At 41.4% G+C, this 25,551-nt stretch overlaps 4 protein-coding genes and 1 non-coding gene across 8 annotated transcripts; 2 read left to right on the top strand and 3 right to left on the bottom strand.

Annotated features, from left to right (window-relative positions):
• The first annotated feature begins 383 nt into the window (after positions 1 to 383).
• Positions 384 to 2,210, top strand: LOC4351294 (uncharacterized). The gene has a single exon (XM_015763976.3). It carries the CDS (start codon positions 1,034 to 1,036, stop codon positions 1,997 to 1,999), a length of 966 nt encoding a protein of 321 aa, XP_015619462.1. The 5' UTR covers positions 384 to 1,033; the 3' UTR covers positions 2,000 to 2,210.
• A 10,648-nt stretch (positions 2,211 to 12,858) lies between these two features.
• TRNAP-CGG (transfer RNA proline (anticodon CGG)) lies at positions 12,859 to 12,930 on the bottom strand. The gene has a single exon. It is a non-coding gene; the product is annotated as a tRNA-Pro (tRNA).
• A 3,217-nt stretch (positions 12,931 to 16,147) lies between these two features.
• Positions 16,148 to 19,268, top strand: LOC4351296 (transcription factor SCREAM2). Of its 4 annotated transcripts, none has more exons than XM_015763492.3 (4): positions 16,148 to 16,379; positions 16,756 to 16,872; positions 18,276 to 18,467; positions 18,971 to 19,268. In XM_015763492.3, exons 1-4 carry the CDS (start codon positions 16,299 to 16,301, stop codon positions 19,061 to 19,063), a joined length of 483 nt encoding a protein of 160 aa, XP_015618978.1. In that variant the 5' UTR covers positions 16,148 to 16,298; the 3' UTR covers positions 19,064 to 19,268. The 4 variants fall into 4 exon arrangements, with proteins under 4 accessions (XP_015618978.1, XP_066162607.1, XP_066162608.1 ...); XM_066306510.1 differs by having other exon boundaries at positions 16,170 to 16,379; positions 18,258 to 18,467; XM_066306511.1 differs by having other exon boundaries at positions 16,170 to 16,379; positions 18,956 to 19,268.
• Positions 19,269 to 19,299: 31 nt separating this feature from the next.
• Positions 19,300 to 22,732, bottom strand: LOC4351297 (BTB/POZ domain-containing protein At1g01640). Its single transcript, XM_066306509.1, has 4 exons — positions 22,615 to 22,732; positions 20,805 to 21,089; positions 19,948 to 20,124; positions 19,300 to 19,852 (listed from the first exon to the last, which is right to left on the bottom strand). Exons 1-4 carry the CDS (start codon positions 22,657 to 22,659, stop codon positions 19,391 to 19,393), a joined length of 969 nt encoding a protein of 322 aa, XP_066162606.1. The 5' UTR covers positions 22,660 to 22,732; the 3' UTR covers positions 19,300 to 19,390.
• Positions 22,733 to 24,036: 1,304 nt separating this feature from the next.
• LOC4351298 (uncharacterized) lies at positions 24,037 to 24,810 on the bottom strand. Its single transcript, XM_015763915.3, has 2 exons — positions 24,668 to 24,810; positions 24,037 to 24,574 (listed from the first exon to the last, which is right to left on the bottom strand). The coding sequence occupies exons 1-2, from the start codon at positions 24,726 to 24,728 to the stop codon at positions 24,318 to 24,320; spliced, it is 318 nt and encodes a 105-aa protein (XP_015619401.1). The 5' UTR covers positions 24,729 to 24,810; the 3' UTR covers positions 24,037 to 24,317.
• Positions 24,811 to 25,551: the final 741 nt, after the last annotated feature.

Below are 25,551 nucleotides of genomic sequence, written 5' to 3' on the forward strand. Positions count from 1 at the left end.
GATGGATCCATGGATCGATCCTTCATTTGGTGACCAATATAATCAAACAACAAAATTGTTCAACTTCAAACATAACCACAAAATTAAAATTAAAAGCATCATCAATTTTATATTCAACAAGCTATACGTCTCCGGTATTGAACGTGAATTAAAACAATAACAAGATAGATTAAACTAGTTTTATATTAATATGCATGCTTATGAAGTGGTATAATTTATATTAATCTATCTTGTTAATATTTGTTTAGAAAAAAATATGACTATTTTCGTGACAAGTAAGATACGGGATGTTCTCGAGAGAGACGAAAAGATGGACAAGGATGAAAAACAGGCCACCACCTCCTTGGCTCCTTACGCAAGAAAATACCCGGCCCGCGAGTTGGATCCTTTTCCAAAAGCCCGCATCGATGGCTCTCCTCCTCTTCCGCCTCTCTCTCTCTCTCTCTCTCTTCCCTTTCCCTCCTCCTCACTCTCATTCATTAACCACCGCCGCGTCCCATTCCCAAGTCCCACCACCACCACCACCACTCACCGGCGGGATGAGGAGTGGCCGTCCCCCTCCACCCGCTTTGCCCCCACGGCACCACCGCTCCGCCGCGAACACGCCCAAATCGAGGCGGAGGACGCCCAGTCGCTGCACCTGCTCGACCACTTCGCCGCCGCGCCTGCCATCGCTGCTGTAGGAGCGGCGGCGGAGGAGCAGGAGGCAACCCCGACGCTGATCGACTCCCCGTAGCAAGCAGCGGCCGCACAGCCTCCTCCTCCCTTCGCCAAGCCGTCAGATCTGGACTCCACGGCGCCGTCGCAGCCGCCACTCCATGAACCTGCCGCGACCACGAACACGACGACGGGAGGGTGCTCTCCTCGCGCTGGCGATGCTGCGTCCTACAGGAGCACATCGCCCTGGACTACTTCCCGGCTTCCCCTGCTCCGAGCTCTCCACCGCCCCTGCCACCGCGCGCTCTCCCACGGCTTGCATCATCGTCACCGCCACCACCAACACCACATCAACGCCGCCTCCGTGGTGCGCATCATGATCCGCGAGGCCATCGACCACTACGGCTTCGTGGCGCTGGCCACGCGCGTCATGTTCGCCGAGCTCGAGAGGTTGGCGAACATGACACTGTTCGCGCTGGACGACCAGGCCATCTTCGTCGGTGAAGGCCACGACGACTCCGTCTCGGCGCGCGGTCCGCTTCCACGTCGTTCCCGGGCACCACCTCACCCATGCCGATCTCCAGCGACGCCGCGGCTGCTCCTGATTTGCGGCATCTGGCGCGGCGGCTTCGGCGGCGCTACTCGCGCCCCGCTGGTCGTCCAAGGGCGCCACGGCCACCCCGACACCCCACCGTCGTCCTTGGCGTACTGGATACCCGGCACGGGCGGGGAGAGGCGGTGCACCACCCGCGGAACCGCAACCTGCTCTGCTCCACCTCGACGCGGCGGGCGGGGCGGGGCGAGGCGAGAGGGCGTGGAAGGACCACGTCGACGTCGTTGGCGAGGGCTACGCCATGCTGCTCAGGATCGCCCACATTTGGCTCCTCCACCGGCGGACCAAGTCTGCCACAATTGGCGCGCGCCCAGCCATCCCCGTCGATCCTCGTCCGGCGCGCCGCACCCTCGCCGGCTGCGCCACCCACGCGCTCCAGGACGACGCACGCGCCACGCGTTACTTGGGCTACTACGACGGTGGCTGGGTCTTCATCTCCTTGGGCCACACGACGCGCTCCTCAGTCTCCACAACCTTCGCCGCCATCAACCACTCTGCACCCATGTCCTCCCCTATCCGCCGAAGACGTCCGCGCGCGTTCAGGGTGCTTGGAATCGCTGGGTGGGCGGATGCTGTTCCTGTTCGTCGCTGCAGTGCAGATCGTACAATGCGGACGACTATCCGGCCGCCGACTTCAACGTGGTTGCCAGCGGCCAAGTTCTTTGCCGGAGCAAGTCCCGTCGAACTACTCACCGCCGGCGTGGCTTCTACCCCGTTATGTTAGTTTGATCGATCGTCCCGTCCTGGTACAGGTATTCTTGCTGTCAATTTGTTCAAGATTTGCTTCAAGATTGCAATTGCAGTTTCAGTTTCAGTCCTCTTGCTGCCAAGGATAATGCAGTTACAGTTTCAGTCAAAATTTGATGTCATAATCGTGGATTGGTACAGTTGCTACAAATGCTGGATAGTAGTATTAATTTCTCCCTTTTCTACCACAAAATGTTTCCAAGTCTGAATTGTGAATGTGTGTGATCTGATGGATTGCATCAATGCTGCATGCCGTTCATCATGTGTTTGCAGTGATTTGTTTTCCTGATAGAAGCATGATTTGCATCAAATGGATTTGCAGATTTTACATGGTTTCTTCTAGTGGTAACTCGATTAGAATTTGGCAGTTACTAGTAGGTAACGATGCATCAATTGCGGATTCTTACCATGCAGACTGCAGCTCTGACAAACAAAACGTGAAACGCACTAAATAAACTAAAAGACTAAACACGGGTCTCAAGTCCTTACCCATATAGGAAAGGAAATTCCACCTGAATCAAGCAAATTTCGCACAATTGGGTACCATGCTGATTTCGGCGAGGGAAGAGGAGGATCATCTGCCTGCAAAATTGCAGGCTTAGCACGAACATGGCAGTTAAGGTGGAAGGCTTACTGAATTCGGGGCGGGGCCACATTCTCTGCATAATTCAGTAGTACTAGTAAACAGCCCAACAAACTGGACCATTGATCCAGAAAATTAAACAACCTGCAAATTCGACGTGAATCAAGCTAATTGCACATAATTGTCACCGAGGATCAACCTCTGCAAAATTGTAAATTTACCATCCAGTGGGGAAGTTTTTGGTGAAAGGCTTACTCTGCATATTTGGGAACGATTTTGCTAGATCTTTGTCAACAGATTTTCACCCCCAATATTTGTCGTTTTTCTATCCGTAGGATTTGCGCCATGATTCGTGCATTTCCCTGTGTGGATGAGACCGTGTGGCGTGTGAGCAGATGGCCTGGGAGTCAATGTGGGCCAACCCATGTTAAATTTTGGATTCCGCGCTATTATGTCCGTAACCGTTGGTTGTTTCCTCGCTCTCTTTCTTTATTCTCGCTCTTTCTCTAAATCTCTTTCTCCTCTTTCTTTTCTCTTCTCGTTTTCTCCGTCGAGAGAGAGAGAGAGCTCGCCGGCGAGAGAGAGCACGAGCAGCTCCCCGGCGGGAGAGAGAGAGCGCGCACGCTCGCTGGGGGAGACAACTCGAGAGAGAGTTTTTTTTGAGTTTCTTCCCTGATTTGCTGGCATCATTAGCTTGTGTTTTGGTTTTTTCAATGTCAATAGGGCTAGGTTTAGAAGATTCGGGTCAATATATGACGATTTTTTTTGCTCCCAACGTATGGATCTGATTCAGAATCACTTGTTTTAGTTTTGGAATCCGTTTAGATTTTGGATTCCCTAAGTTTTTAGTTATAGTTTGATTCAGTTCAGTCTAGGGTGTTTTGTTACTAGTCCATTGTTTGCAAACGACCAGATTCGATGGTGTTCTATGTTTTTTTTCTAATCCACGAGGGTTTTTGTATTTTTGGTTCGATTTTTCTTCAGGGGTGTTCATGTTGGGGGTTGGATTCAGGGGTATTTGATGGAGTTAAAGGTTTAATTCGAGGTGGTTTTAGGGGTTTTTTCTAATCACCCAGATAGTTGATCATTTTTTGGATCCCTGCATGAATTTTCTTCAGGGAGGGGGTCAGATTCATGAGTTGATTATTTTTGCTTTGATTTATGTGTGATTTGAATATAGTAGGGAAGCATCATTGCAACTTTATCTGAATGTTGCATTTCACTTTCAGTGATTAGTTGACTGATCTGTTAAACTCCTTGCATGAGTCTGAATTTTTCTGCATGTGAAGCATTTCGTTTCAGAGATGATTTATCTGTCAACTCCCTGCATATATCTGAATTCTTATGCATCTGAAGAATTTCGTTTTACATATGCATGCTAACTGAACCCCAAGTATGTTTTGTGTTGCCTTCTGCAGCATATGAATCATTTCGTTTCAGAGATGTACGGTTTGATTTCCCAGTATGCTGAGTTGCTTGGTTAAATTAAACCCAAACCCCTACATGCGTTCTGCTTTCTTCAGATTGTATTCTACTGTACTATTTGGTTTATAAAATTCCTGTACATGTTCTGAACTTTTCAGTGCTGATCTAAATGAGTTAGCAGCAAGCCAATACCTGAACTTGGTCCCTGTTGCTTTGAGAAATTATGGGCTATTGGTTGCATCTGCTCTTTCTTCTCTTCTGAACTTTTGTTCATTGTCAATCGCTCGTAAATCGTAAATCTGTTTGAATTGGCGCTATTTCTGAACTTGGGAACATAATTGGCACTATTTCTGAATTGGGAACAGGGGATAGCACGCTCGTAAATCTATTTGAATTGTCAGTATTTTTTGAATCTTGGAGCAGGCTATTGAACAGTTTCAGTCGACATGAGCTTTTTAAAATCTCATACTTCAGCAAACTGAAAAATAATTTGGAGGGTTTCAGTCTAATGTTGATCTAATGCATTTCAATGGTAGCAAAACCAAGGTCACTTGGGTGCCTGGAGGTATTCACATGCCTGAAATATCTGTATGATTTTTTTTCTTCTTTATTCTGAATGACCCATCGTCCCATCCCAATATTGTTCCCATGTTAATTATGTGTGGAGCTTGTTAGTCAGTTAACTCATTTGCTGTGAAATTTAATCGGGAGGCTCAACAACAACACCCTGTCTGGTCCATTCCCTTCTGCATCAGCTAACTTGTCACATCTTGTTGTCGAGTGATTTTAATATATGTGCACAGAAGTTTGAGATATGTGCAAATTATGTACAAAATTTAATATATGGGCAAATTTGTACACAACTGGAGATATGACCGTTTGGACCACAATGCTCTGTTTTTTTTTTATCCTAGGCTCTAATCTAATTGTTGTGCTTTGTTAAACACCACTGTCTGAAGATGATTTTCACTTGAGGAAAATCTTCAGTCCATTGTGACAAAGTGACTCCTTTTCTGAAGAAATTCTTTATTTTTTGAAGAAATTCAAGCATGCTTGCAGTTTTAGCCCAGTTACAGTCTATATGTATTGTAGTTACATATGTAACTTTTGTTATTTCTCACTGTAACTGACCGTAGATAAATAGTTCTTTATATATTTGTAACATAATTTAGAGCTTGTTATACTAGGGGAAAGTGTTTTAATGTTGCTGCATGAATACTGAATTTTTAAAGAAATTTAAGAATGATTCCATTTACAACCCAGTTACAGTTAGATGTACAGTAGTTACATCTGTAACTTTTGTTATGTCTCACTGTAACTGACTATAGATAGATAGCTCTTTATATATTTGTAACATAATTTAGAGTTTGTTATAATTGGGGAAATGTTTTAATGTCGCAGTATAAGTACTGAATTTTTTAAGAAATTTAAGAATGATTCCATTTACAGCCCAGTTACAGTTTAGATGTACTGTAGTTATATATGTAACTTTTGTTATTTGTAACTGTAACTGACTATAGATTGATAGTTTTTGTTACGAGTTTTTCTGAAAAAGTTACATACTTTTAACTACTTGATCTAAAGAAATTTCCTATTCCAAGCACTTTTCTCCAAAAGAAATTCACTATTCCAAGTGCTTTTCTCCAATATTTTTACAGAACTGAGTTGTTTTTGTTTGATTTAAAAGATGACTGGCAGAATATGGTGAAGTCAATGGGGAAAGGTAAAGGTGGATTTTGTGCTAGGTAATTTGTTACCTGGAAGATTATGTCTTGTTGATTTCAACTTCTTGACCTCAATGTTCTTGGTAAGAATTTGCTTCTTCTTCTTTTTCTCGTTCTCCTCACTGTCTATGGCGTGCTCGATTTGTTTTGCTCGATCTAGGGGATTTGTGCGAACTGGTGTGGTCTCCCTGTGTTATTTTGTTTTTTTTCTGACCTTTATTGGATGTGAAGTTGATCATTATGGGCCGTGATGTATTTGCAGTTATGGCCTGTATAATTTTTTGTATTGTTCTATGGGCTAGAATTCGAGTCCATGTAGTTTTGTGATCTGACTAGTCAGAGAAAAAAATATGTAGCATTTTTTGTGTCCTCTGGATCTTAATCTAACGGTAGGAAAAAATCTGGGTGATTTTGACCCAAGGATTTGTCGACAAAGACATAGCTAGTTCCTTTGGGAAAGAATAAACGGCCCAATTAACTTGCACATCTATCTATGGAATAAGTTCACTAGACGTCCCTCAATTTTACATAAAGTCTGCCTGACATTCCTAAGCCCCAATACCTGAAATCTCCACCTCTAAACTATACAAAACCATGCAATTTGGATCCTATAGCGCTATGAATCTCTGGTTACGCTAATGTGGTATCATAGTCAGCAAAAAATGAAAATAAAGAAATAATGGGGCCCACATGTAAGTGGAAAGAAAAAAAATGTGGAGTCCGCATTTCTTCCTTTTCTCTTTTCTTCTTCTCTTCTCTTCTCTTCTCTTCTTCAGCAAGCCTGGAAGGCCACCGATGGTAGAGGGTGCTGAGCGGAGTGGCGGCGGGCATAGCGACGGTAGCCAACTCTAGCTTGCATAGTGCTTCGACCCACCCCATGTCGCTACGGTAGCCGCCATCAGCACCGATTCCGAGGCTGCCGCTGTGATGAGGACATCACTTCGTCGGATACGCTCATAACTTCACACGCTCCAATGATAATTCCAAGTCCAAGTCCAGTTCGGCCTCCGGAGACAGCACTGACTTCAAACGGACCTAGCGCCTTCATGCCAACTCCGATTTGAGTGATCTTGGACTTCGTGGAAAGCTTATATCGCTACCTTTCAAACGCATCTGGTCTCATGTCCAAATTCATCTCGAGTCAACGGGAATCGCCAAAACAAGACAGTGCTGTTGCTGAAACCGAACTTAGGCCTTGGGCCTTGTAATAGACTAGGCTCATCTCGAAAGTGTCACCCTCCACCTCCACGAATTAGCACTGAACCCTAGCTTTATTTTCCTCTATAAATAGCTTTGTTCATCCTCAAAAACATTTGAGTTTTGTTTAGTTGAATTTTACCAAGTGCCATTCACCTTGTCTCTAGTCCTCGCTCGATTAGTCGGCGACTATAGATTCAGAGCCCCCAATAGTTGGTGTGTTGATTTGCCGGGTCGATTAGATCTACCACTTCAATCGTAACTATTCCTTTGTGCTTAATTCCCTATTCGCAGTATTTAGATTGCATCTTATCTTGTTCTTGCAGTGTTCTCTCGTTTGCATTGCAGGGATCATCAACCGCGCGTCACGGTTGGTACGACATCGTTTGTGGTGTAGCGATTGCACGGCGTCTTGGACTTGTTCTGGTTGGTAGCCACGTCGCAAACGTCGCACTCGATCAAAGCGAGAGTTATCCCCCTCACCAGAAGATCGGGCCACGAGAGAGAGTGTCATCAGTTGGTATCAGAGCTTCAGTTGCCTGGTGAGGATTTTAGTTTTGTAATTTTTTTTCCCATCGTCTACCATACAGCCGCAATATTTTTTTTCCATCACCAAACTTTAGTTTGAGCTTTTCAAATTTCATTCAGTATTGTGTTCTTGAGTTTTGGTCCATTGTCGTGTCGAAAGTGCTGGTTTTAATCGTAGCTCAGTCTGAGTTTTGACCTTTGCGTTTGGTCGTCGTCGTCTCGGTTGAGCAGTAGATCGGTTTGAGAGAAAAAAAAATCCAGAGTTTCTGTTGGGTGAGATTTCTTTCCAGTGCATGCATGCGTGGAATCGCGGTACGTGGTTACCAAATAAATAGCGCCTCAAATCAGGGACTAATCTTGGTTATTTCCTAGTTAGTTTCTGTGTCTTTCTATACGAAGTGCATGTGCCAAGGATCGGTTTCCATATTCCTGGCACCACCCAAATAGGAGGTACGTAGTTTTCTATGTAACTACACATCCACACGCACAAGCACCTGGTTGGTTGGTCTTTGGTCATTTGATTTTTTTTTCTTCTAGGCTTGAGTCCTTTGTAATCTTATTTACCAGCTATTCCATTTGGTAGATACCGCTTGCCAAAAAAAAAAAGAAATAAAGAAAAGTCAGAAGGTGCAAAAAAAAGAAATAAAGAAAAGTCAGAAGGTGCAAAAAAAAAAGAAAAAAAAAGAGCCGCACCAAAAAAAAAAGAAAAAAAAGAAAAAAATCAGAAAAAGAAAGTGTGGAATTTTTTTTTGTTGGAATCTTAGAGAGAGTTGCTTACTATAGCGAGTTGTGGATTGTCCGAGTGTGATCATTTGCTTGCTTAAGCTAGGATTGAGTCTAGGCTACGCCAGCAATTTTGACTAGTACTTTGGACTATTATTCAATTTCGCAAATCTGTTTGATTTTTGCTATTCCTTGTGATATAGTTAAGCCTACCAAGATCCACATACTACTAATCTTTACATGTACGACCTTGCAATCGCTCCACTCATCAAGCGTGTCATTGTGCCACGAACCAGCCACGGTGATTGACCTGTTTTGCATTCTTTGAGAATATTATAAGAATTTGGTATATGCTTGAGTGTTGAGTGCCTTCAAAAGCTCCACATATATATAGATTGTTAGGAACTGACACTTTCTTGTGAGTTTCTTTTGCTTGCTAACGATGTCAGGTACAAGTTCCGATGAACCAACACTGAAGAATCTAGCGCATAAACTGAAGGGCATGGAAAATTGGTATGAAGAGTTGATGCGTAATAGTAAATCATACAAGGAAAGCACAGATAAACATTTAAAAACCTTAAGTGAAAGCCTGGTGAAAGTAGTAGATCAAATTGAGCAAATGAATCGATCACATAAACAATTAACTGAAAACATTCAGAATATAAATATTGGACATGAAAATATTGTGCGACGCATTGGTTTACTTGAGGCTGCAGGTGAAGAAGGTGTAGGTGCCACTGCTCATCGACACCAAAGATATGACGATGAAGACGAAGAGCAATCTGTTGCTGATGATGAGGAGGAAGACGAGAGTGTTGGAAATAGAAGACGACGTCGAATTAGGGACAAAGATGATCCTTTATCTAAGGTAAAATTTACTATGCCTTCTTTTGATGGTAAGTTTGAACCTTCTGTTTATCTAGACTGGGAGCTAGCTGTTGAGCAAAAATTCTCTTGCTATGATTTTCCTGATAATAAGAAAGTTAAAGCTGCCAGTAGTGAATTTACCTCCTTTGCATCTCTATGGTGGAATGATATATGTGGTAGAGGACTTAGACCTAGAACCTGGGATGATATGAAACGTACAATGAGGTCTAGATTTGTTCCTTCTTACTATGCTCGTGACATGTTAAATAAACTGCAACTTTTAAGACAAGGTTCCAACTCTGTAGAAACATACTATCAAGAGATGATGATTGCTTTGTCACGATGTAATTTGCAAGAAACTGAGGATGCTAGAATTTCTAGGTTCTATGGAGGTCTTAATAGAGAGATTCGGGATATTCTTGAATATAAAGAATACAATACCATGAATAGATTATTCCATTTTGCCTGCAAAGCTGAAAGAGAAGTGCAGGGACGCAACAAGCATAGGAGTTCTCTTGCAGGTGCTACTTCCACACGACAGTCAACACCACGTCAATCTACTACTGTTGTTCGTCCACCTACCTCCATGCCATCCCATGCTCAAGAAACAAGCAAAAACGCTTCAGTTCAGACTCCAGCCAAGAGTGCAACTTCAGTAGATTCCACTGGACGTACACGTGATATTACATGTCATAGGTGCCATGGCATTGGACACATTGCCCGCGACTGTCCAAATCGGCGAGCTCTATTTGTGAATGCTGATGGTGAGTATACTTCTGCTAGTGATTGTGATGATGAATATGCTTTAGCTGCCACTGACCACGCAGGAGGACAAGATGATGAGGACATCGAGGAAGTCCATTTGCATCCAGAGTCGCTAGATCAGTATCCTAGCCTAATTGTCAAGCTAGCACTTAGTGCTAAAGAGAAGTGTGAAGAGCAAAACCAACGTCACAATTTGTTCCAAAGCAAAGTTCTTGTGAAAGGCCATACCGTCAAAATGATTATTGATAGTGGAAGTTGCAACAATTTAGCAAGTGAAGAGATGGTCAAGAAGCTTGGCTTGACTACCCATCCACATCCACATCCGTATCATATTCAGTGGTTTAATACATGTGGTAAGATGAAGGTAACCCGCTTGGTTAAAATACCTTTTTCTATAGGCTCCTACCATGATCAAATTGAATGTGATGTTGTACATATGCAAGCTTGTTCTGTTATTTTGGGGCGACCATGGCAATATGATAGAGAAGTTGTTTTTGATGGTAGGACTAATACATATAAATTTATGTTCGATGGTAAAAGAGTTGTTTTGCATTCTATGACTCCAGCCGCTGCTTTGAAAGATGATCTTGCAAGACTTGAATGTGAAAAGAAAGCGAAAAGTGAAAATCAGATTATTGCTAAACATCCTGCTTCAAATAGTAAAATAGAACCAAGTACCACAAAGAATGAAATTAAGTTGAAGGGTGCTTTGTTGGCTTCTAAATATAATATTTGTGCACTAGATGAGCCAGATTCTTGTTGCTATGCTCTATTTTGCAAAGATCCTATACTCACATTGGCTACTGCTCCTAGTACTTTATATTCTTTGCCACCCGCTATTACTAACCTTTTGCAGGAATATGAGGATGTTTTTCACGATGAGATACCTCCAAGGATGGCCAATGGACGAGAGAGTGCACACAATCAAGAAGATGGGATTGAGTCGAGGACGACTCCAATTCAAGAAGGGGAGGATGATGAGGACATCACTTCGTCGGATACGCTCATAACTTCACACGCTCCAATGATAATTCCAAGTCCAAGTCCAATTCGGCCTCCGGAGACAGCACTGACTTCAAACGGACCTAGCGCCTTCATGCCAACTCCGATTTGAGTGATCTTGGACTTCGTGGAAAGCTTATATCGCTACCTTTCAAACGCATCTGGTCTCATGTCCAAATTCATCTCGAGTCAACGGGAATCGCCAAAACAAGACAGTGCTGTTGCTGAAACCGAACTTAGGCCTTGGGCCTTGTAATAGACTAGGCCCATCTCGAAAGTGTCACCCTCCACCTCCACGAATTAGCACTGAACCCTAGCTTTATTTTCCTCTATAAATAGCTTTGTTCATCCTCAAAAACATTTGGGTTTTGTTTAGTTGAATTTTGCCAAGTGCCATTCACCTTGTCTCTAGTCCTCGCTCGATTAGTCGGCGACTATAGATTCAGAGCCCCCAATAGTTGGTGTGTTGATTTGCCGGGTCGATTAGATCTACCACTTCAATCGCAACTATTCCTTTGTGCTTAATTCCCTATTCGCAGTATTTAGATTGCATCTTATCTTGTTCTTGCAGTGTTCTCTCGTTTGCATTGCAGGGATCATCAACCGCGCGTCACGGTTGGTACGACATCGTTTGTGGTGTAGCGATTGCACGGCGTCTTGGACTTGTTCTGGTTGGTAGCCACGTCGCAAACGTCGCACTCGATCAAAGCGAGAGTTATCCCCCTCACCAGAAGATCGGGCCACGAGAGAGAGTGTCATCACGCTGGAGGGCAGAGGCAGTCCATTGTGGTGGGGATCTCGTCCGCCGTGGGGGCTCGTAGGGGCATTCGCTGCTGCCTCCGCCACGGGGACCTGTGGAGGCGTTCGCCACCTCCTCCGCGACGCTGCGACGCCCACCGCAGCAGTAGCTGACCCAGAGGACGCTGACATGTGGGGCCCACCATATGCCACATCGGCGAAAGCGGAGAAAAATTGGGTCAATACTGCTTTAGGATCTTTTTTGCATGGTTTGTGATAGTTGAGGGGTAGAGATTTTTGGTATTGCGGACTGGGGATCTCAAACAAACTCAATGTAAAGTTCAGGAACATCAAGTAAACTTATTCCTCTATCTATCTAAAGACCGAAGGTCCGCTCCAAACATAAGAGATTGGGCCTAACTTGTTTGTTTCACGAAGGAAGAGTGGGCCAACTTGTTACTCGGTTGGCAAAAGGCTTGGCCTTCCCTATCTCCTCCTTCCAATCTTCTACTGTACTTATTATTCGTTGTAATCGTGTTGGTTTTAGCTGTAGTTGCTGTAGCTGTAACTAGTTTTCCCCCTGCGTTTTGCTTGGTGTGCGATCCGAGCGCGCGCGTTCGTGGAGTGGAGTCGTGTGCCAGCGATACGATCAGGACGTGTTAATCAGATAACCAGCACTAACAATGCCATCTTTTGTGGTCTCCTCCCTAACCCTGCTGGCTGGCTGTTTCCTTCAAGTTGGAAGTTAGTCGTCATGGTCACGTACCACTTGTAATCTTAGAGTGGTCAGACGTCTGTAAACTCTATCCGGCTGCAGGTACATCTCAAGGAAGAAGATCGAAACAACTCGAGCCCATGCTGCTCAACTAGGAGTAATTATTAAGGATCAGGCTGTGCCATTGCCAATTATATTGACATGCATGTTCTGATGCGTGCTTGCAGGGAGATCGATCTCCACATCCATCAATATTGATTAACACATCTAATACAACAAGGAATCTTTCGTCCCATCTGGGGCTTGATTCTTCACAGCAAATCCCACCAAGAGAATTTTAATTTCTTGTGCTCGATCGCTTGCTACGGCTCTTGTTAATTTGTTTACTGTCGCACTGCACTATATGCACGAGCGCCATGGATCGATGATGACAAAATGTTATATTCTGTCGTCTCAAGCCCAAGATGTACACCAAACTTAGCGTTAAATAAAACAGCAGTCGACACACAGGATGAATTCAGAGCAGTTCCAGAGAGGAAAAAAAAAGGGCTTCAAAGAAAAAAAAAACGATTAAGGGGTGTTGCGAGAATCGAACTCGCGACCTCTCGCACCCGAAGCGAGAATCATACCACTACACCAAACACCCTTTCTGAAGACTATGGTATGTAAATTTTAATTGTATTTTACATTTTCAGTCTATTATTCTACCATAATTCAAAATGTGAATATCATGTGGCTGCTTTACACAGTTTCAACATGTACATGTGATTATTTGTGCTTACTATTAGATTCACACATGTCGATTTCGACTTTCAAGCGTCCGATATGATGAACATATGCCATGTCGGATATATAACGAAAAATAAAATTGAGAGTGGTTCATAGCACAGACACCAGAAACTTAAAATTAAGAGGCCGAGGTTCTCAATACTAGTTGTGTTGTATTAATTTATGAGTGAATCTGAAGTATGTGCTAGATATATCTATGCTATTATAAAAACTGAAGATATTTATATCAAAATTTTGGTACGTCATCCGTATTTCATTTAGTTTTTAAGTTAGTTATAGGTCGTCCTCATCTAATTCGATGTGAGTCTAGAATAACTATTTTTTTTTCTTTTTCTCCTTTTCTTTTTCCCTGATCCTCTTCCAATCTCTTATATTTTCTCTATTTTCCTCTTTTTCTTTTCTCTTCCAAACTTCTCTCCTCATAAATATTTTTCTTTTAAAATTATAATTGTTTAAGATGTGTATGCTGCAAATTTGTTACTTTGCGAATGCTTTCCACCAACAATATTTTTTCGTAAATTGAATAATTAAAATTTTAATCTTTGGTCAATAAGGTATAGCAAAATACGCATGCGTCAACTTATGGAATAGCCACCCAATCGATATGTAAGGCTATAGAACAGTATACATGAAGGATTCTTCATATGATGATGTATGAAGCGAGCTTACTCAATGCTATAAAAGATTTCTGACTTTGTTTTGTCATTGTTTTGTTTGTTTTGTTTCGGTTTGTCATTTAAATTGATAAAGTTTTTATCAATCGTGAAAATTGTTTTCAACTGCGCACAAATATTTTTGCTAGTATATTTTTAAAAAAAACAATCTGCAATATGTATGCATGTCGATATACAGAAGTTAGAAACATGTCGCTAGCTAGCTGTGGGGAGAGAGAATTGAATTGAAGACTGCAGGAGATCGATATTGGAAGGGATGATTGGTTGATGAGAACCCGTGATGAGAGAAGGTAAGAGTATTTGGAGGGACGCACAGCTCAGAGCTCACGAGACCAAAAAAGCTGATCAGACCAATTACAACTAAACACACCATATGCACGGATGGATGGATTTTAATTTTTTTTTCATGTCATGTAGATTGATCATGCTGCAGAGACCAATTACAATGAAACACACCATCTGCACGGATGGATTGATTTTAAATTTCTTTCATGTCATGTAGATTAATTGATCACGCTGCAGATCAAATTACAACTAAACACATCATATCATATGCATGGATGTATGGATTTTAATTTTCTTTCATGTCATGTATATTGATCATGCTGCAAAGCATATACTATATGCATCTATATATGGGAATGGTATGGCAGGATCGATGCGTACATACGATCGACGACTGCAGACGCGTTTGCGTCGCACACAAGCATCCCAAATGCACCCAGAGACCTTATCATTTCGATCGCTTTTGACGCCTCCTTCTGAAACTTAATTAATTTTCATTAGCCAGGATAGTATATTTAATTTAATGCATGCAAGGCAGGCAAGAGATGAAATAATCCAAGCTTTAGTGCTCTCTCCGTCCCTAAATATTTGACGCCGTTGATTTTTTAAAATATGTTTGACCGTTCATCTTATTCAAAAATTTTTGTGAAATATGTAAAAATACATGTATACATAAAAGTATATTTAACAATGAATCAAATGATAGATAAAAATTAATAATAAGACAAATGATCAAACATATTTAGAAAAATCAACGGTGTCCTAAATAAAAATACTTAGGGTACTGACTAGTGATGACAATTTTGGCCTGGGTGCCAAGCAATAAGCAAGCACGCGTGCAAGCAGTCACTATATGTTTGACCAACCCATCCTTCTCATCAGTTACGTTAATCATTTGCTGTGACTCTCTGCACTAGCTACTTGACTGAACAAAACTACACATATCGATTGAAACATCGATCGATCAGAGACAGTATATACTCCATCCGTCTCAAAATATAAATATTTTTAGACTATGACATGGTCTCCGAGATACTACTTTGACCAACAATATCTATAAAAATAAGATGTTTTAAATAAAAAGAGTTGTATATTTGATAGTTTGTTTAATGATAAATCTAGTAACATCAATTTTACATGATTGATCTTTTTTATTTTTTTTTTGCTATTAATGGTCAAAGTTTAAAATGTTTGACTTATCATTATGCTAAAAAATACTTATATTTTAGAACGGAGAGAGTATATATTTCTGAGCTAGGCAGGAGAACACGTTAGGTTAGGCCGGGTGACATGTTCTCCCCGGCATAGATAGCACTAGAAAACAAATTGATCTGTTTGCATTTTGTATACATGTTGTGTAACAAGACGTGTTCGATGTGTATATATTGATTAATTATCAGTTTATTGTATTGGCTAATGTATATTGTTGGGTGAAAGCTACTTGACGCGGTTGGACCGAAAGCTCTAGCTAGCTAATCACTACGTGCCTGATAAAAGGCGTACATTTACGTGATCCGGGATAAAGAAAATGACAGGAGCTCGATCAGGAGAATTTAAAGCAGAGTGATTTGCAACACGTACGATATTCGATATCAAGCTAATTAATTATAAGTAGGAGTATGTAATTAAGGCTACTGTAGTCGGTAGTTTTCCGTGTGTCGTCTCGACATATAATGTTATCAATTAGAAGGAAAATAAATGAGCTAATTAAGCATATATATATATATATATATATATATATATATATATATATATATATATATATATATAGCTGAGACGACGACGATTCTCGCTTCGCTTGTACTACTCAAACTCCATTGCTCAGAGTGGATGATCCTCTTGCAATAATCAAAATAAAATAGTAAGGAACGTGTGCATGCAGAACAAAACGAAGAAGGCAAAGAGACAAGGAAAAACAAGATAGAGTATTAGTTTTGTCTTAGGATCCATCCTCAGGCTGTCAGGCAACACACCAGTACTGCAGATCGATCATGTGCACACCCCAACAATTGCAATTATCAATACCATACGTACGACACAGCAAAGTACTGTACTGCCCACTGATCATCATGCATATCATCGATATCACTCGTTATATATATATATATATATATTTCAGTCCCCCCTCGTATATATATAATGACCATGCGAGCTTCTGATTGATCGATCTATATATATGATCGAGATGCCCATTACAAACTAGCTAAGCTAGCAGCTGGTCTCTCTCTTGATTTGTGTTTCCCCAGAGAGAGAGATCTAGGGAGAGATGTCAGGGAAAGATCAAAAGAAAGCAGCAGCTTTAGAAGAGAAGCTCGAGCTCCTACGTTCTGTTACAAAGTCAAGTGCGGTACGTAATTTAATTAACTTAATTAGTATCCATGTTATAATTACTACATATGCATGGTTCGGTATCTCTCGATCAATTTGAGAATATATAAAATGAGCTATATTGACTTCTATCTACATTGGTTACTTCTAATTTTTCCTATTGCAATAATCGATATGTTTTCACCCTCACCTATCTTTTCTCCTAAACTGGAATTTTAAAAAGACCGGGCTTAAAACCCAAATCTACCGGCAGCGATACTGTGCCAAACACACTATTGGTTCAAAAACTTGTGCGCTTCCAGTTATGAATCGATAGTAATAGAATTTTCTGCAGCAGTGAGAGTTTAATTATATTAATCTAAACATAGCATGCATGAATGTATGATTATATGCAGGCAAACGAGACATCAATCCTCGTAGATGCGTCCAAGTACATCAAAGAGCTCAAGGACAAGGTATCTCAGGAGCCTGAACAGCTGGGCAGCACTAGCAGTTCCATGCCAATGCCAAGAGTATGTGCATCGCATTGTTACTTACTTGTCCATCTCTCTGTTTATTTTCTAAGCTAGGACAACGCATGCATACAATGATACAAAGTGTATATGGGTAAACAAGTACAATGTGTGCTAATACATCTATTATAAACTAGATGAAACCCCACGCGTTGCTGCGGGAGTTTGGTATAATAATAAGAAATAAAAATAATATGTAAGATAGTTAGACGATAGAAACTTGCATAAGTTATTGTGGTTTATCATAATTTAAATAGTATATAGAATGATGGTCCAAATTTAAAAGTAATTTGATGTGGCTTTATGAGAGGAGAAAATGAGGGAGGTAATTCCAACCATAGATTAATCATTTGAGGGCTAGAAACAATTGAGGAGATATGGCTTAATGAGAGAAGAGAGAAATAGCATTAACTAAGTGAAAATGAATTGTATAGGTATATAGATATTATACAAAATGATGGAGAGATATATTGAAATATTTTGAGAATTATGTGGAATGATGATTTAACATGCTTGGATTTTTTAAAGCTCTAAAATTTAAAATTTAAGTGAGGATATACTATATAGGCATATAGGATATTATAAAAAGTGATAGAGAGATATATTGAAATATTATGTGAATTATGTGGGATGATATTTAATTAACATGCTTGTATTTTAAAGCTCTAAAACTTAATAAATTAACATGCTCGTATGAGATTTGAGATGTATTAAATGTTAGTGGATGATGTGGCATATTTGTATGTTGAGCTTTAGGATATAGTGGGCCTTAACTTTATAGAAAGATAGGATATTCAAACTTTTAAATTTCACCATCAATATATTTACATCAAAAGAAATTTATGGAATCTAATAATTAAGTTTATGATATTATGATAGTATTTTTTTAAAAAAGCAAATATATACATACCTTTAAAAAAACCTTCGAGAATTATTGATGTGGTTATGATTTATCCAAATTATATTTTAAACGTGAAATATTTAAGATTGGACTGAGTACAACAATAATGCAAATCTATTTAGTTTTCCTTAAAAAAGATAAATATATATAGTCTAATTAACACAAGCCTTCACCGATGGAGCGAACTAAGTTATGAAGAATATAGCTTTGGATCACTCCTCTTCAGCAACGGAGATAGCTCGCGGGCAAGTCTTGTACGGTGTCCACGCTTGGGCTACGTTGCTACCGTCTCCACTGTAGATAGCCGCTAATACCTATAAAAATCAGTCGATCACTGAAAAACACTATTAGTTGTCTGGGTTCGACGGTGGTGATAGCTCCACAACTGCTCCTCATGATACTTTAAGTTTATAGCTCATCATAGCATAAAATGTGACTCTTCCTTCAAGTTGGGAAAAAAAAAGAACTTAATGCAGCATTGAAGACGTATGGATGCATGCAGGTGAGTGTTTCATCGGTAGAGCTAGAGAAGAAGAGAGGTTTTCGAATCAATGTGTCGATGGAGAAGAGTCAGCCTGAGTTGCTGACGTCGGTGCTAGAAGCATTCGAGGAGCTTGGCCTCGACGTCCTTGATGCTGACGTGTCGTGCGCAGATGACACCGCATTTCGTTTTGAAGCGTTTGGATCCAGCCAAGTACGTACCACACTAATTATCTATCGATAGATTAAGTAATTTCGTTGATTAATTTGGCTAATTAAGCCGGCCCCTTTCTTGTGACAACGGAAGAATTGTACTCGTTGATAATACTTTTGACTTTTTTTTAGTCAAAGTTCTTTTGATTTAACCAAATTTATAGAAAAGATTAGCAATATTTTCAAATTAGTTTCATTAAATTTAGCATTATATTTATTTCGATACAATGTTTGCTACACCGCTTTGCATTAAAAATATTATTATATTTTGCTATAAACTTTACCAAACTTAAAAGTTTTTGACTATAAAAATCAAACAACTTATAATATGGAATGTAGGGAGTACTTACATAATAAATCTTGATGAATACTACAGGACGGTATCCCGTTCGAACGGGGTGACACCACCTGAGATATTATCCCGTCCAAATAGGATATCGTCTTGTAGCATTTCCCTAACTCTTTAGTGAATTATTTATTAGTACTTAGTTGTTGTATTTGCAGAGTGAAGCTGCAGAGAGAAGCGTGGATGAGCAAATGGTTCGGCATGCAGTGCTGCAAGCCATCAAGAAATGCATGGACGGATCATCAATTTGATCCAGAATGAACTACTTTATGTTTAGTTCTAAAAAAAGTACTTTATGTTTCGACTTAATACTCATCTGCCGTAGCGCAAGCTTATTGTGAGGATACTAAATAGTATACTATCTATATTTTCAGTTAATTTTGTTGTAAAAATTTGCTCATCTCTTGGTGCTGAATGAACAAGAACGGCGTTTTGTCGTTTAAATATTCGTGCAAAGAATCTAAATTGTATATATTGATCACATTAATTCCAGAGATATGCATGTACTATCATTTAATTACACTTATACATCGTACGTCGTCTAACTAAATTCTAAACGAAGAAAAATAAAAGGGATATTAAGGCGTCTTGGCGGGAAATGCTTTATTGGCAAGCAGAGCGCGGGTGATCTGGACGCAAAGGGCGGCGTTCCTGACGGCGAACTCCTCGTACTCCGGCGAGAACACCACCTCCTCCGCGTGCTCCACCACCGCCCCCATGGCGCGCTCCTTGAGCGCCGCGCTCGAGCTCAGCTCCGCCACCTCCAGCGTCCGCAGCACGTTGCCCGCCTCCACCCCCGCCGCCAGCCGCGCCTCGCACGCTCGCCGGAGGAACGGCACGTCGTACTTGTCGCCGGCGACCAGCAGCGCGTGCAGGTGCCGCTCCTCCGTGCACGTCGCCAGGGAGCCCGTGTAGAGGAAGGCGAGGAGGTGGGAGAGCTCGTCGTGGGTCAGCTCCGGTAGCGACAGAGAGTCGCCGGCGGGGGCCTTGCAGTCGTCGTCGCCGGCGAGGATGTGGCGGAACACCTCCGACCTGGTCGCCTGTATATAGCTGGGCCTAATTAGTTTCATTGGGCCCAATCAAACTAAAAGAAGGCCGGCCTATTGGGCTGAAACTGAGAGAGAGAGAGACTGACAAGGATGGCCTTATGGGCTTGGATTGGGGGCCCAGTTCCAGGCCTGACGGCGATGTCGGTGTGGATGCCGTCTTTCCACGCCGCCGCGAAGCCTTGCTGGAGAAACGATGCCCTCTGCTTGGTCTCCTCCTCTCTGCATCGCATCTGCTTCACCTCCTCCCACGCATCTCTCAATCCCTACATTGAGTAACACGCACAAATGTTAGCAGTTAGCACTATGATGCTGATAAGTGTAGTATGTATGTCCCATGCACCCCCACCAATTAGCATTAATCTGTGACTGTTCAGAATTAATTCTTTCTGAAGATTAGCATAACAACTTGTCCAAGGCATGCACCTTTATTTCCTCATTCCAGCTATTGCAATCAAGGAGAATCTTGTGTATGTCATGCCGGTTTGGTTTTTTAATAAAAAGATAACATCAGCTGTTGAAGCACACTAGTATATAAAATACAGCTTCTGAAAACGGTCTTTAAGCATCGATCAATCATGAACCTTTTGACAATGAGATTTCCACCAAACCTATCATTCTCATGCAACTCTCGATTGAGACTTGCTCCTCACCATTAACCAACACAACGTTGACAGCAAACCTGACGCATGCGTCAATGAAACTGAATGATGTAACCAATGCAACAAGAGTTTATATTGCATTACATGTGAGATGGAATTCCTTTTTATCAATTCATTCTCTACCGAAATTTCTCTGCTTCTAGAATCTAGAAACACGCAAGGCTAGATTTTTCATGGAAGTAGAGCACACGGCACAATCGAGATGGTTGTAAACCGAACATAGTCATACCAATCCTAAAGGACTAATTAATAAAGGAGCAAAATGAGATATGGGAAGGTCTTACCTTGGTTGTGCTATTGAGCTTTGTCAATCTGCTGGGCTTCACCGAGCCTTGATCAGCATCGGCGTGCTCGTCGTCGTCGTCGTTGAAGAAGGCGATGATGGCCTTGGCACCTTCATAGCACGCAGCGCAGATGGCGTTCCTTGGAAGCCTGTACATGGACGCCATGGGACTGCACACGCAGCAATCCATTGTTTCTTCTGGCCTTCTCCTTCTCCTGCTGCTTCCTTCTGCCTTCTCTTCCTTCTTCCTTCTCCTTGTGGCTTGGCAACGACGTGAACAGCAACGCTAGCATTGTGTTTTTGAGCTGTGGTGAGGCTATAAAAACGAATGCTTGGGACGACAGGGGGATAGAGAGGAGGATGGTGTGTTGGCTATTTCGTTTTCAGGGACTAATGTATTGTAATGAGTGGTGGTTGCTAACTAAGACAGCCAGGGGAATTAAAATTCTCCTGCTCTCTCTCTTTCTTCAGTACACGTTTGTTCTCCACAGAGAGAAAAAAAAAAGATAATGCAAAATATGCAACTCATGAATGTAGTAGGTGCATTTAGCACTTTTTTGTTTCAGTACATTGACTAAAATGGCCTTACGTCCTTGTTACAAAATGAAGTGCATATTAATGTACAGTGAACAGTCGGTCATTCAGAACATTCAAGTTGAGTCCTAATCCTACGGGACTAAGAGAATGCCTTGTCAATTAAGTTAGAGAAAGCATGGGATTTCCTTTTAATGGAACGCAACGTACAATTGTCTATTTAGCCCAAGGCCAACTACCGTTTACCAAAAACAGTCTGTTCATAGAATGTAGATATTAAATTTTACTTAAGAATTACTAGCGATGCAAATAAATATGGGAGCAGTAGTAGCAGAGTTATTGATCAATGTCGAAGACTCAAAGTGCTCTCTCTTTATACTTAGTGGTTTCTTTTCGGTTCATGAATCTTCATCTTGCAACTTCTTTGAAAATGAAAAGAACAAAACAATGTGATATGTTTTGAATTTTTTTTAAGATAATAGAAGCTTTATTATGACTTAGTCAAATAACACCAAGATGATACATTCCAACTGAGCCCATCCCGACCTCTGCATAAAATGCACACAGCCAATAAAAGGACAAAACTAAATCCCCATCACGAAACATAGGTACTAGTGACTATCAATCCGTAGACTAGATCGTCACCCTTGGGTAAAAGCATCCCGTGCCACCTAGTCCAAACGTCGAGATACCACTGCAATAGTATCCCATAATCCCGACTTGTGGATGATAGCCCAGATACATAGCCACAGAGTAACTAGAGTAATAACCTATGTTTTGAAAATTTTTGGCATGATATTTTGTTGTGCATTTCCTTGCGAGAAAAAAAACTGTGATATGTTTTGAAAAAAAGATGGCATGAAAATTTGCTCCGCAATAGTATCCCACAATCCCAGCTTGTGGATGATAGCCCAGATACATAGCCACATAGTAACTAGAGTAATAACCTATGTTTTGAAAATTTTTGGCATGATATTTTGTTATGCATTTCCTAAAAAAAACTGTGATATGTTTTGAAAAAAAAAATGGCATGAAAATTTGCTGTCCTATGCGTTTTCTCGCAAGAAAACTCTGTTTTAATATGAATACTATGCATATTACCAAGGAAAGGAACACCTGACCAATATAGTTGAGGGGACAATACTGTCTTTTCCTCTCAAGATATAAGTAGACCTCAGAAGAACATAATCTGAAATTAACTCAGACAAAATGATGAATTCATGATTATATAATGCGTGAAGGAATCATAGGGAGAAGGTTGATAAGGACTTTCCAACCTTATAAGAGACTTTAGGTATGAAGTAGGAGTTGGCCGGAGGCATGGAGGGTGGCACGGCCTTGGCTAATGTGTTAACAAGCTAACCACTTCCCTCCCACTCCTCACCCAACGGCCTGTGTTCGATACTATAACAAAGCAGAAAAGTATGATATGATATACCAGAGAACTAGATATGATGATTTAAACAATCCATTTTGCTGCTAAGAGCAGGTACAATAACAAGCTATAAACCGGCTGCAAACATATTTTAATGAGATAAAAGATAAGAGAGAAGAGCAGCGGACTACAAATCTGTAGCCAGCTGCAGCACGGACTCTAAGACATAATGTGTGTATGACAGTGGGACCATATGCTAATAGTATAGTAAGCAATTATTGTATAAATTGACTATTAGATTAGCTATAGATGAATTGGAGCTAGTAGTTGGCTGTACTATTAACCTTGCTCACCAGAAGCTGGAAGGATGTTCCTGGCTTCCTGCAATTACTGTCTCAGGATGAGCTAGCAAGCTATAACAGTACAAGTAGTAACATAGTAGATTAAGCTACTTTTCAAAATGGTTTTACTGTAGGACTTCTTAATAATTTGATTGTAGCAGGAACAAACATATGCATGAGGAATAGACAGCCCTGGGCTTACAGAAGGTCTACACTAGTGGGGAATTAAGGCAGTCCTGCGCGCTCCTGCAATTTGTGTTGATAAAAAATGGAAAGGGTGAGGACAAATTTGGCGGGAGAAACGTCGGGGAATGGATATATATGTTGGTTGGCACATAATAATCCATCATATATATCCTCTCCATGATTGGCCTAGTGTAGTTGTAGAGTCAATCAATGAAATGGATGGATGTAAGCATCTCATTCTCATTAGCAAGCTTATTAAGGATGCCTCCATTTATCCTCTCTTCAAGAGAATTCTTAAAATACGGAGAGCACATTAATTGTTCTGCATATATTCAGGTTATATATTTTTTTCTGCATATATTGAGGTTTAATTCCTTGACAACATTTTTGTTGGGATCTCGTTCTGATTGAAAAGCAAGGTATCGGACCAGAAGCAGGCCTCACGGTTACCTAGATATGGGCCATGCGTCTGTCTGTCTCATGGGCCTTAGCCCATGGCCTAAAGACGCCTACCAATAATCGCTAACTAAAACAATTTTATTTATTATTATTAAATAAATCATGTGTTAAACAAACTTGTGACAGACCTTGGTAGTCCTTGCGGAGTAGTAGTGCTGACTTGTTGATCCTAACAACATGGCTTGACTCCAGGCCGGATTATCATTGATAACAAAACAAAACGGAAGATTAGTAGGAGTAATAATACAATGTCACGATTACTGAATGACGCCCTAACAGAACGTTGGCGGTTCGGCATATACTCATTTTTAGTGCACATTTTTAGAGATCAATTCATATGGAGGAACAAATAAGCATACCACTGCACTGACATCAATTGTAATCAAGGCATCGGAACAGCAGGGTCCGGATGGAATGGATAATTACATGCATAGTACAGAGCAGAGGATGGGATGGAGTGGATAAGACCATCCTAGCTGGATAGATTAGGAGGACATACTCTATTATTAAGATAAAGATAAAATTAACTAATGGAGCCGATTAGATTATTACTAATTGATCATCGTGATCGTCATCATCTTCATTTGTCTGCATCTTGCAGCAGGAAGGAAGGGTAGCACTACCAGCTCCACCTCTCGTTCTCCTGCCCGTCGTCGGTGGTGGCCGGCGGCAGCTGCGAGTAGAAGTCGTAGTCCAAGCTGCTGCTGTTGTTGGTCTTGGATGATGGGTTGTAGTAGTGGTGCGCGAGGGCGGCGCCGCCGAGGACGGCGAGGGTGAGGGCCTGCGCGTGAAGCCTGGCGTGGATCAGCCGCATCTGCGGCGTCTTCCTCCGCCCGTACGCCACCGATGCGCCCACCGCCGTCGCCCACAGCCCTCCTGTTCGTCACAGATCGATCGATTGACTGATTAAGGAGTACTGTAGAGATGAAGGAATTGGATTGAATCAGAAAGGGGATGGATCTTGCTTACCGATGCTGGCGAGCTTGTGTTCCTCCACCCACGACTGCACCGATGAGCTCAGCCGCTCCATTCCTGATGAATACTACTGATTTCGACGACTCTGAATCTGAATTTGAGGATGTGATTTGGGAGTGAGAGTGAGAGACAGTGATGAGAAATGGGAAGCTATCGCGTAGAATTTATAGGAAGCAAACAGATAAAAGAGAACGTCAGCAAAACTGTGGCTACTGAGAAACCAGTGGGCGGGCCGTCTGTTTCACTCCACCTGCTGCTTTGGTTTCTTCTTGTGGGCCGCCGTTTCTTTGCTACAAGGCTCCCCAAGGTTGTTGGTTTTGCTTCCTCCCAACAGTTGGCTCTATCGGTTTTGGACTCTTTGGTCTTCCTTGTCTGTTGGCTACTCACATGGTTTCTTCTCTTTTCTTCTGTTGCCATGGCATCTGCCTCGTTCATGTTTGCCTCGCATGTTTCACAAGTGTTGTGTTTTTTCTTACTAGTAACAAGTAAAATAAAAGGCCTAATCAATAGCCATTGTATTTTACATTTGCTAAGGCTTGTTTATTTCACGCAGGAACATGATGATTTTTTTTTAAAAAAAGAAAAATTCATAAGACTTCAATGGCAAAACAGATCATTACAAAACATGAAAATTAACGTAGGAATAGCCGTTTGGATAGCTACTAATAAAACACTAAAATTTGAGAAGGGGATGATAGATAGATACCACAAATAAAATTTCAGGTCTTTATTTTTTATTGAATGAGGCATTTCACAGGAATTTTATAGGATCATACCCATTCTTCATCGAAATGAATATATGCAAAAGTTAATGTAAGATTTAAAATCATGCAAAAGTCTCGTATTTTGTTGTTAAGAAACTCCCCTAATCGAGAATG

Source organism: Oryza sativa, chromosome 12 (genome assembly GCF_034140825.1).
Source record: "Oryza sativa Japonica Group chromosome 12, ASM3414082v1".
In the NCBI taxonomy this organism is placed as follows: Eukaryota; Viridiplantae; Streptophyta; class Magnoliopsida; order Poales; family Poaceae; genus Oryza; species Oryza sativa.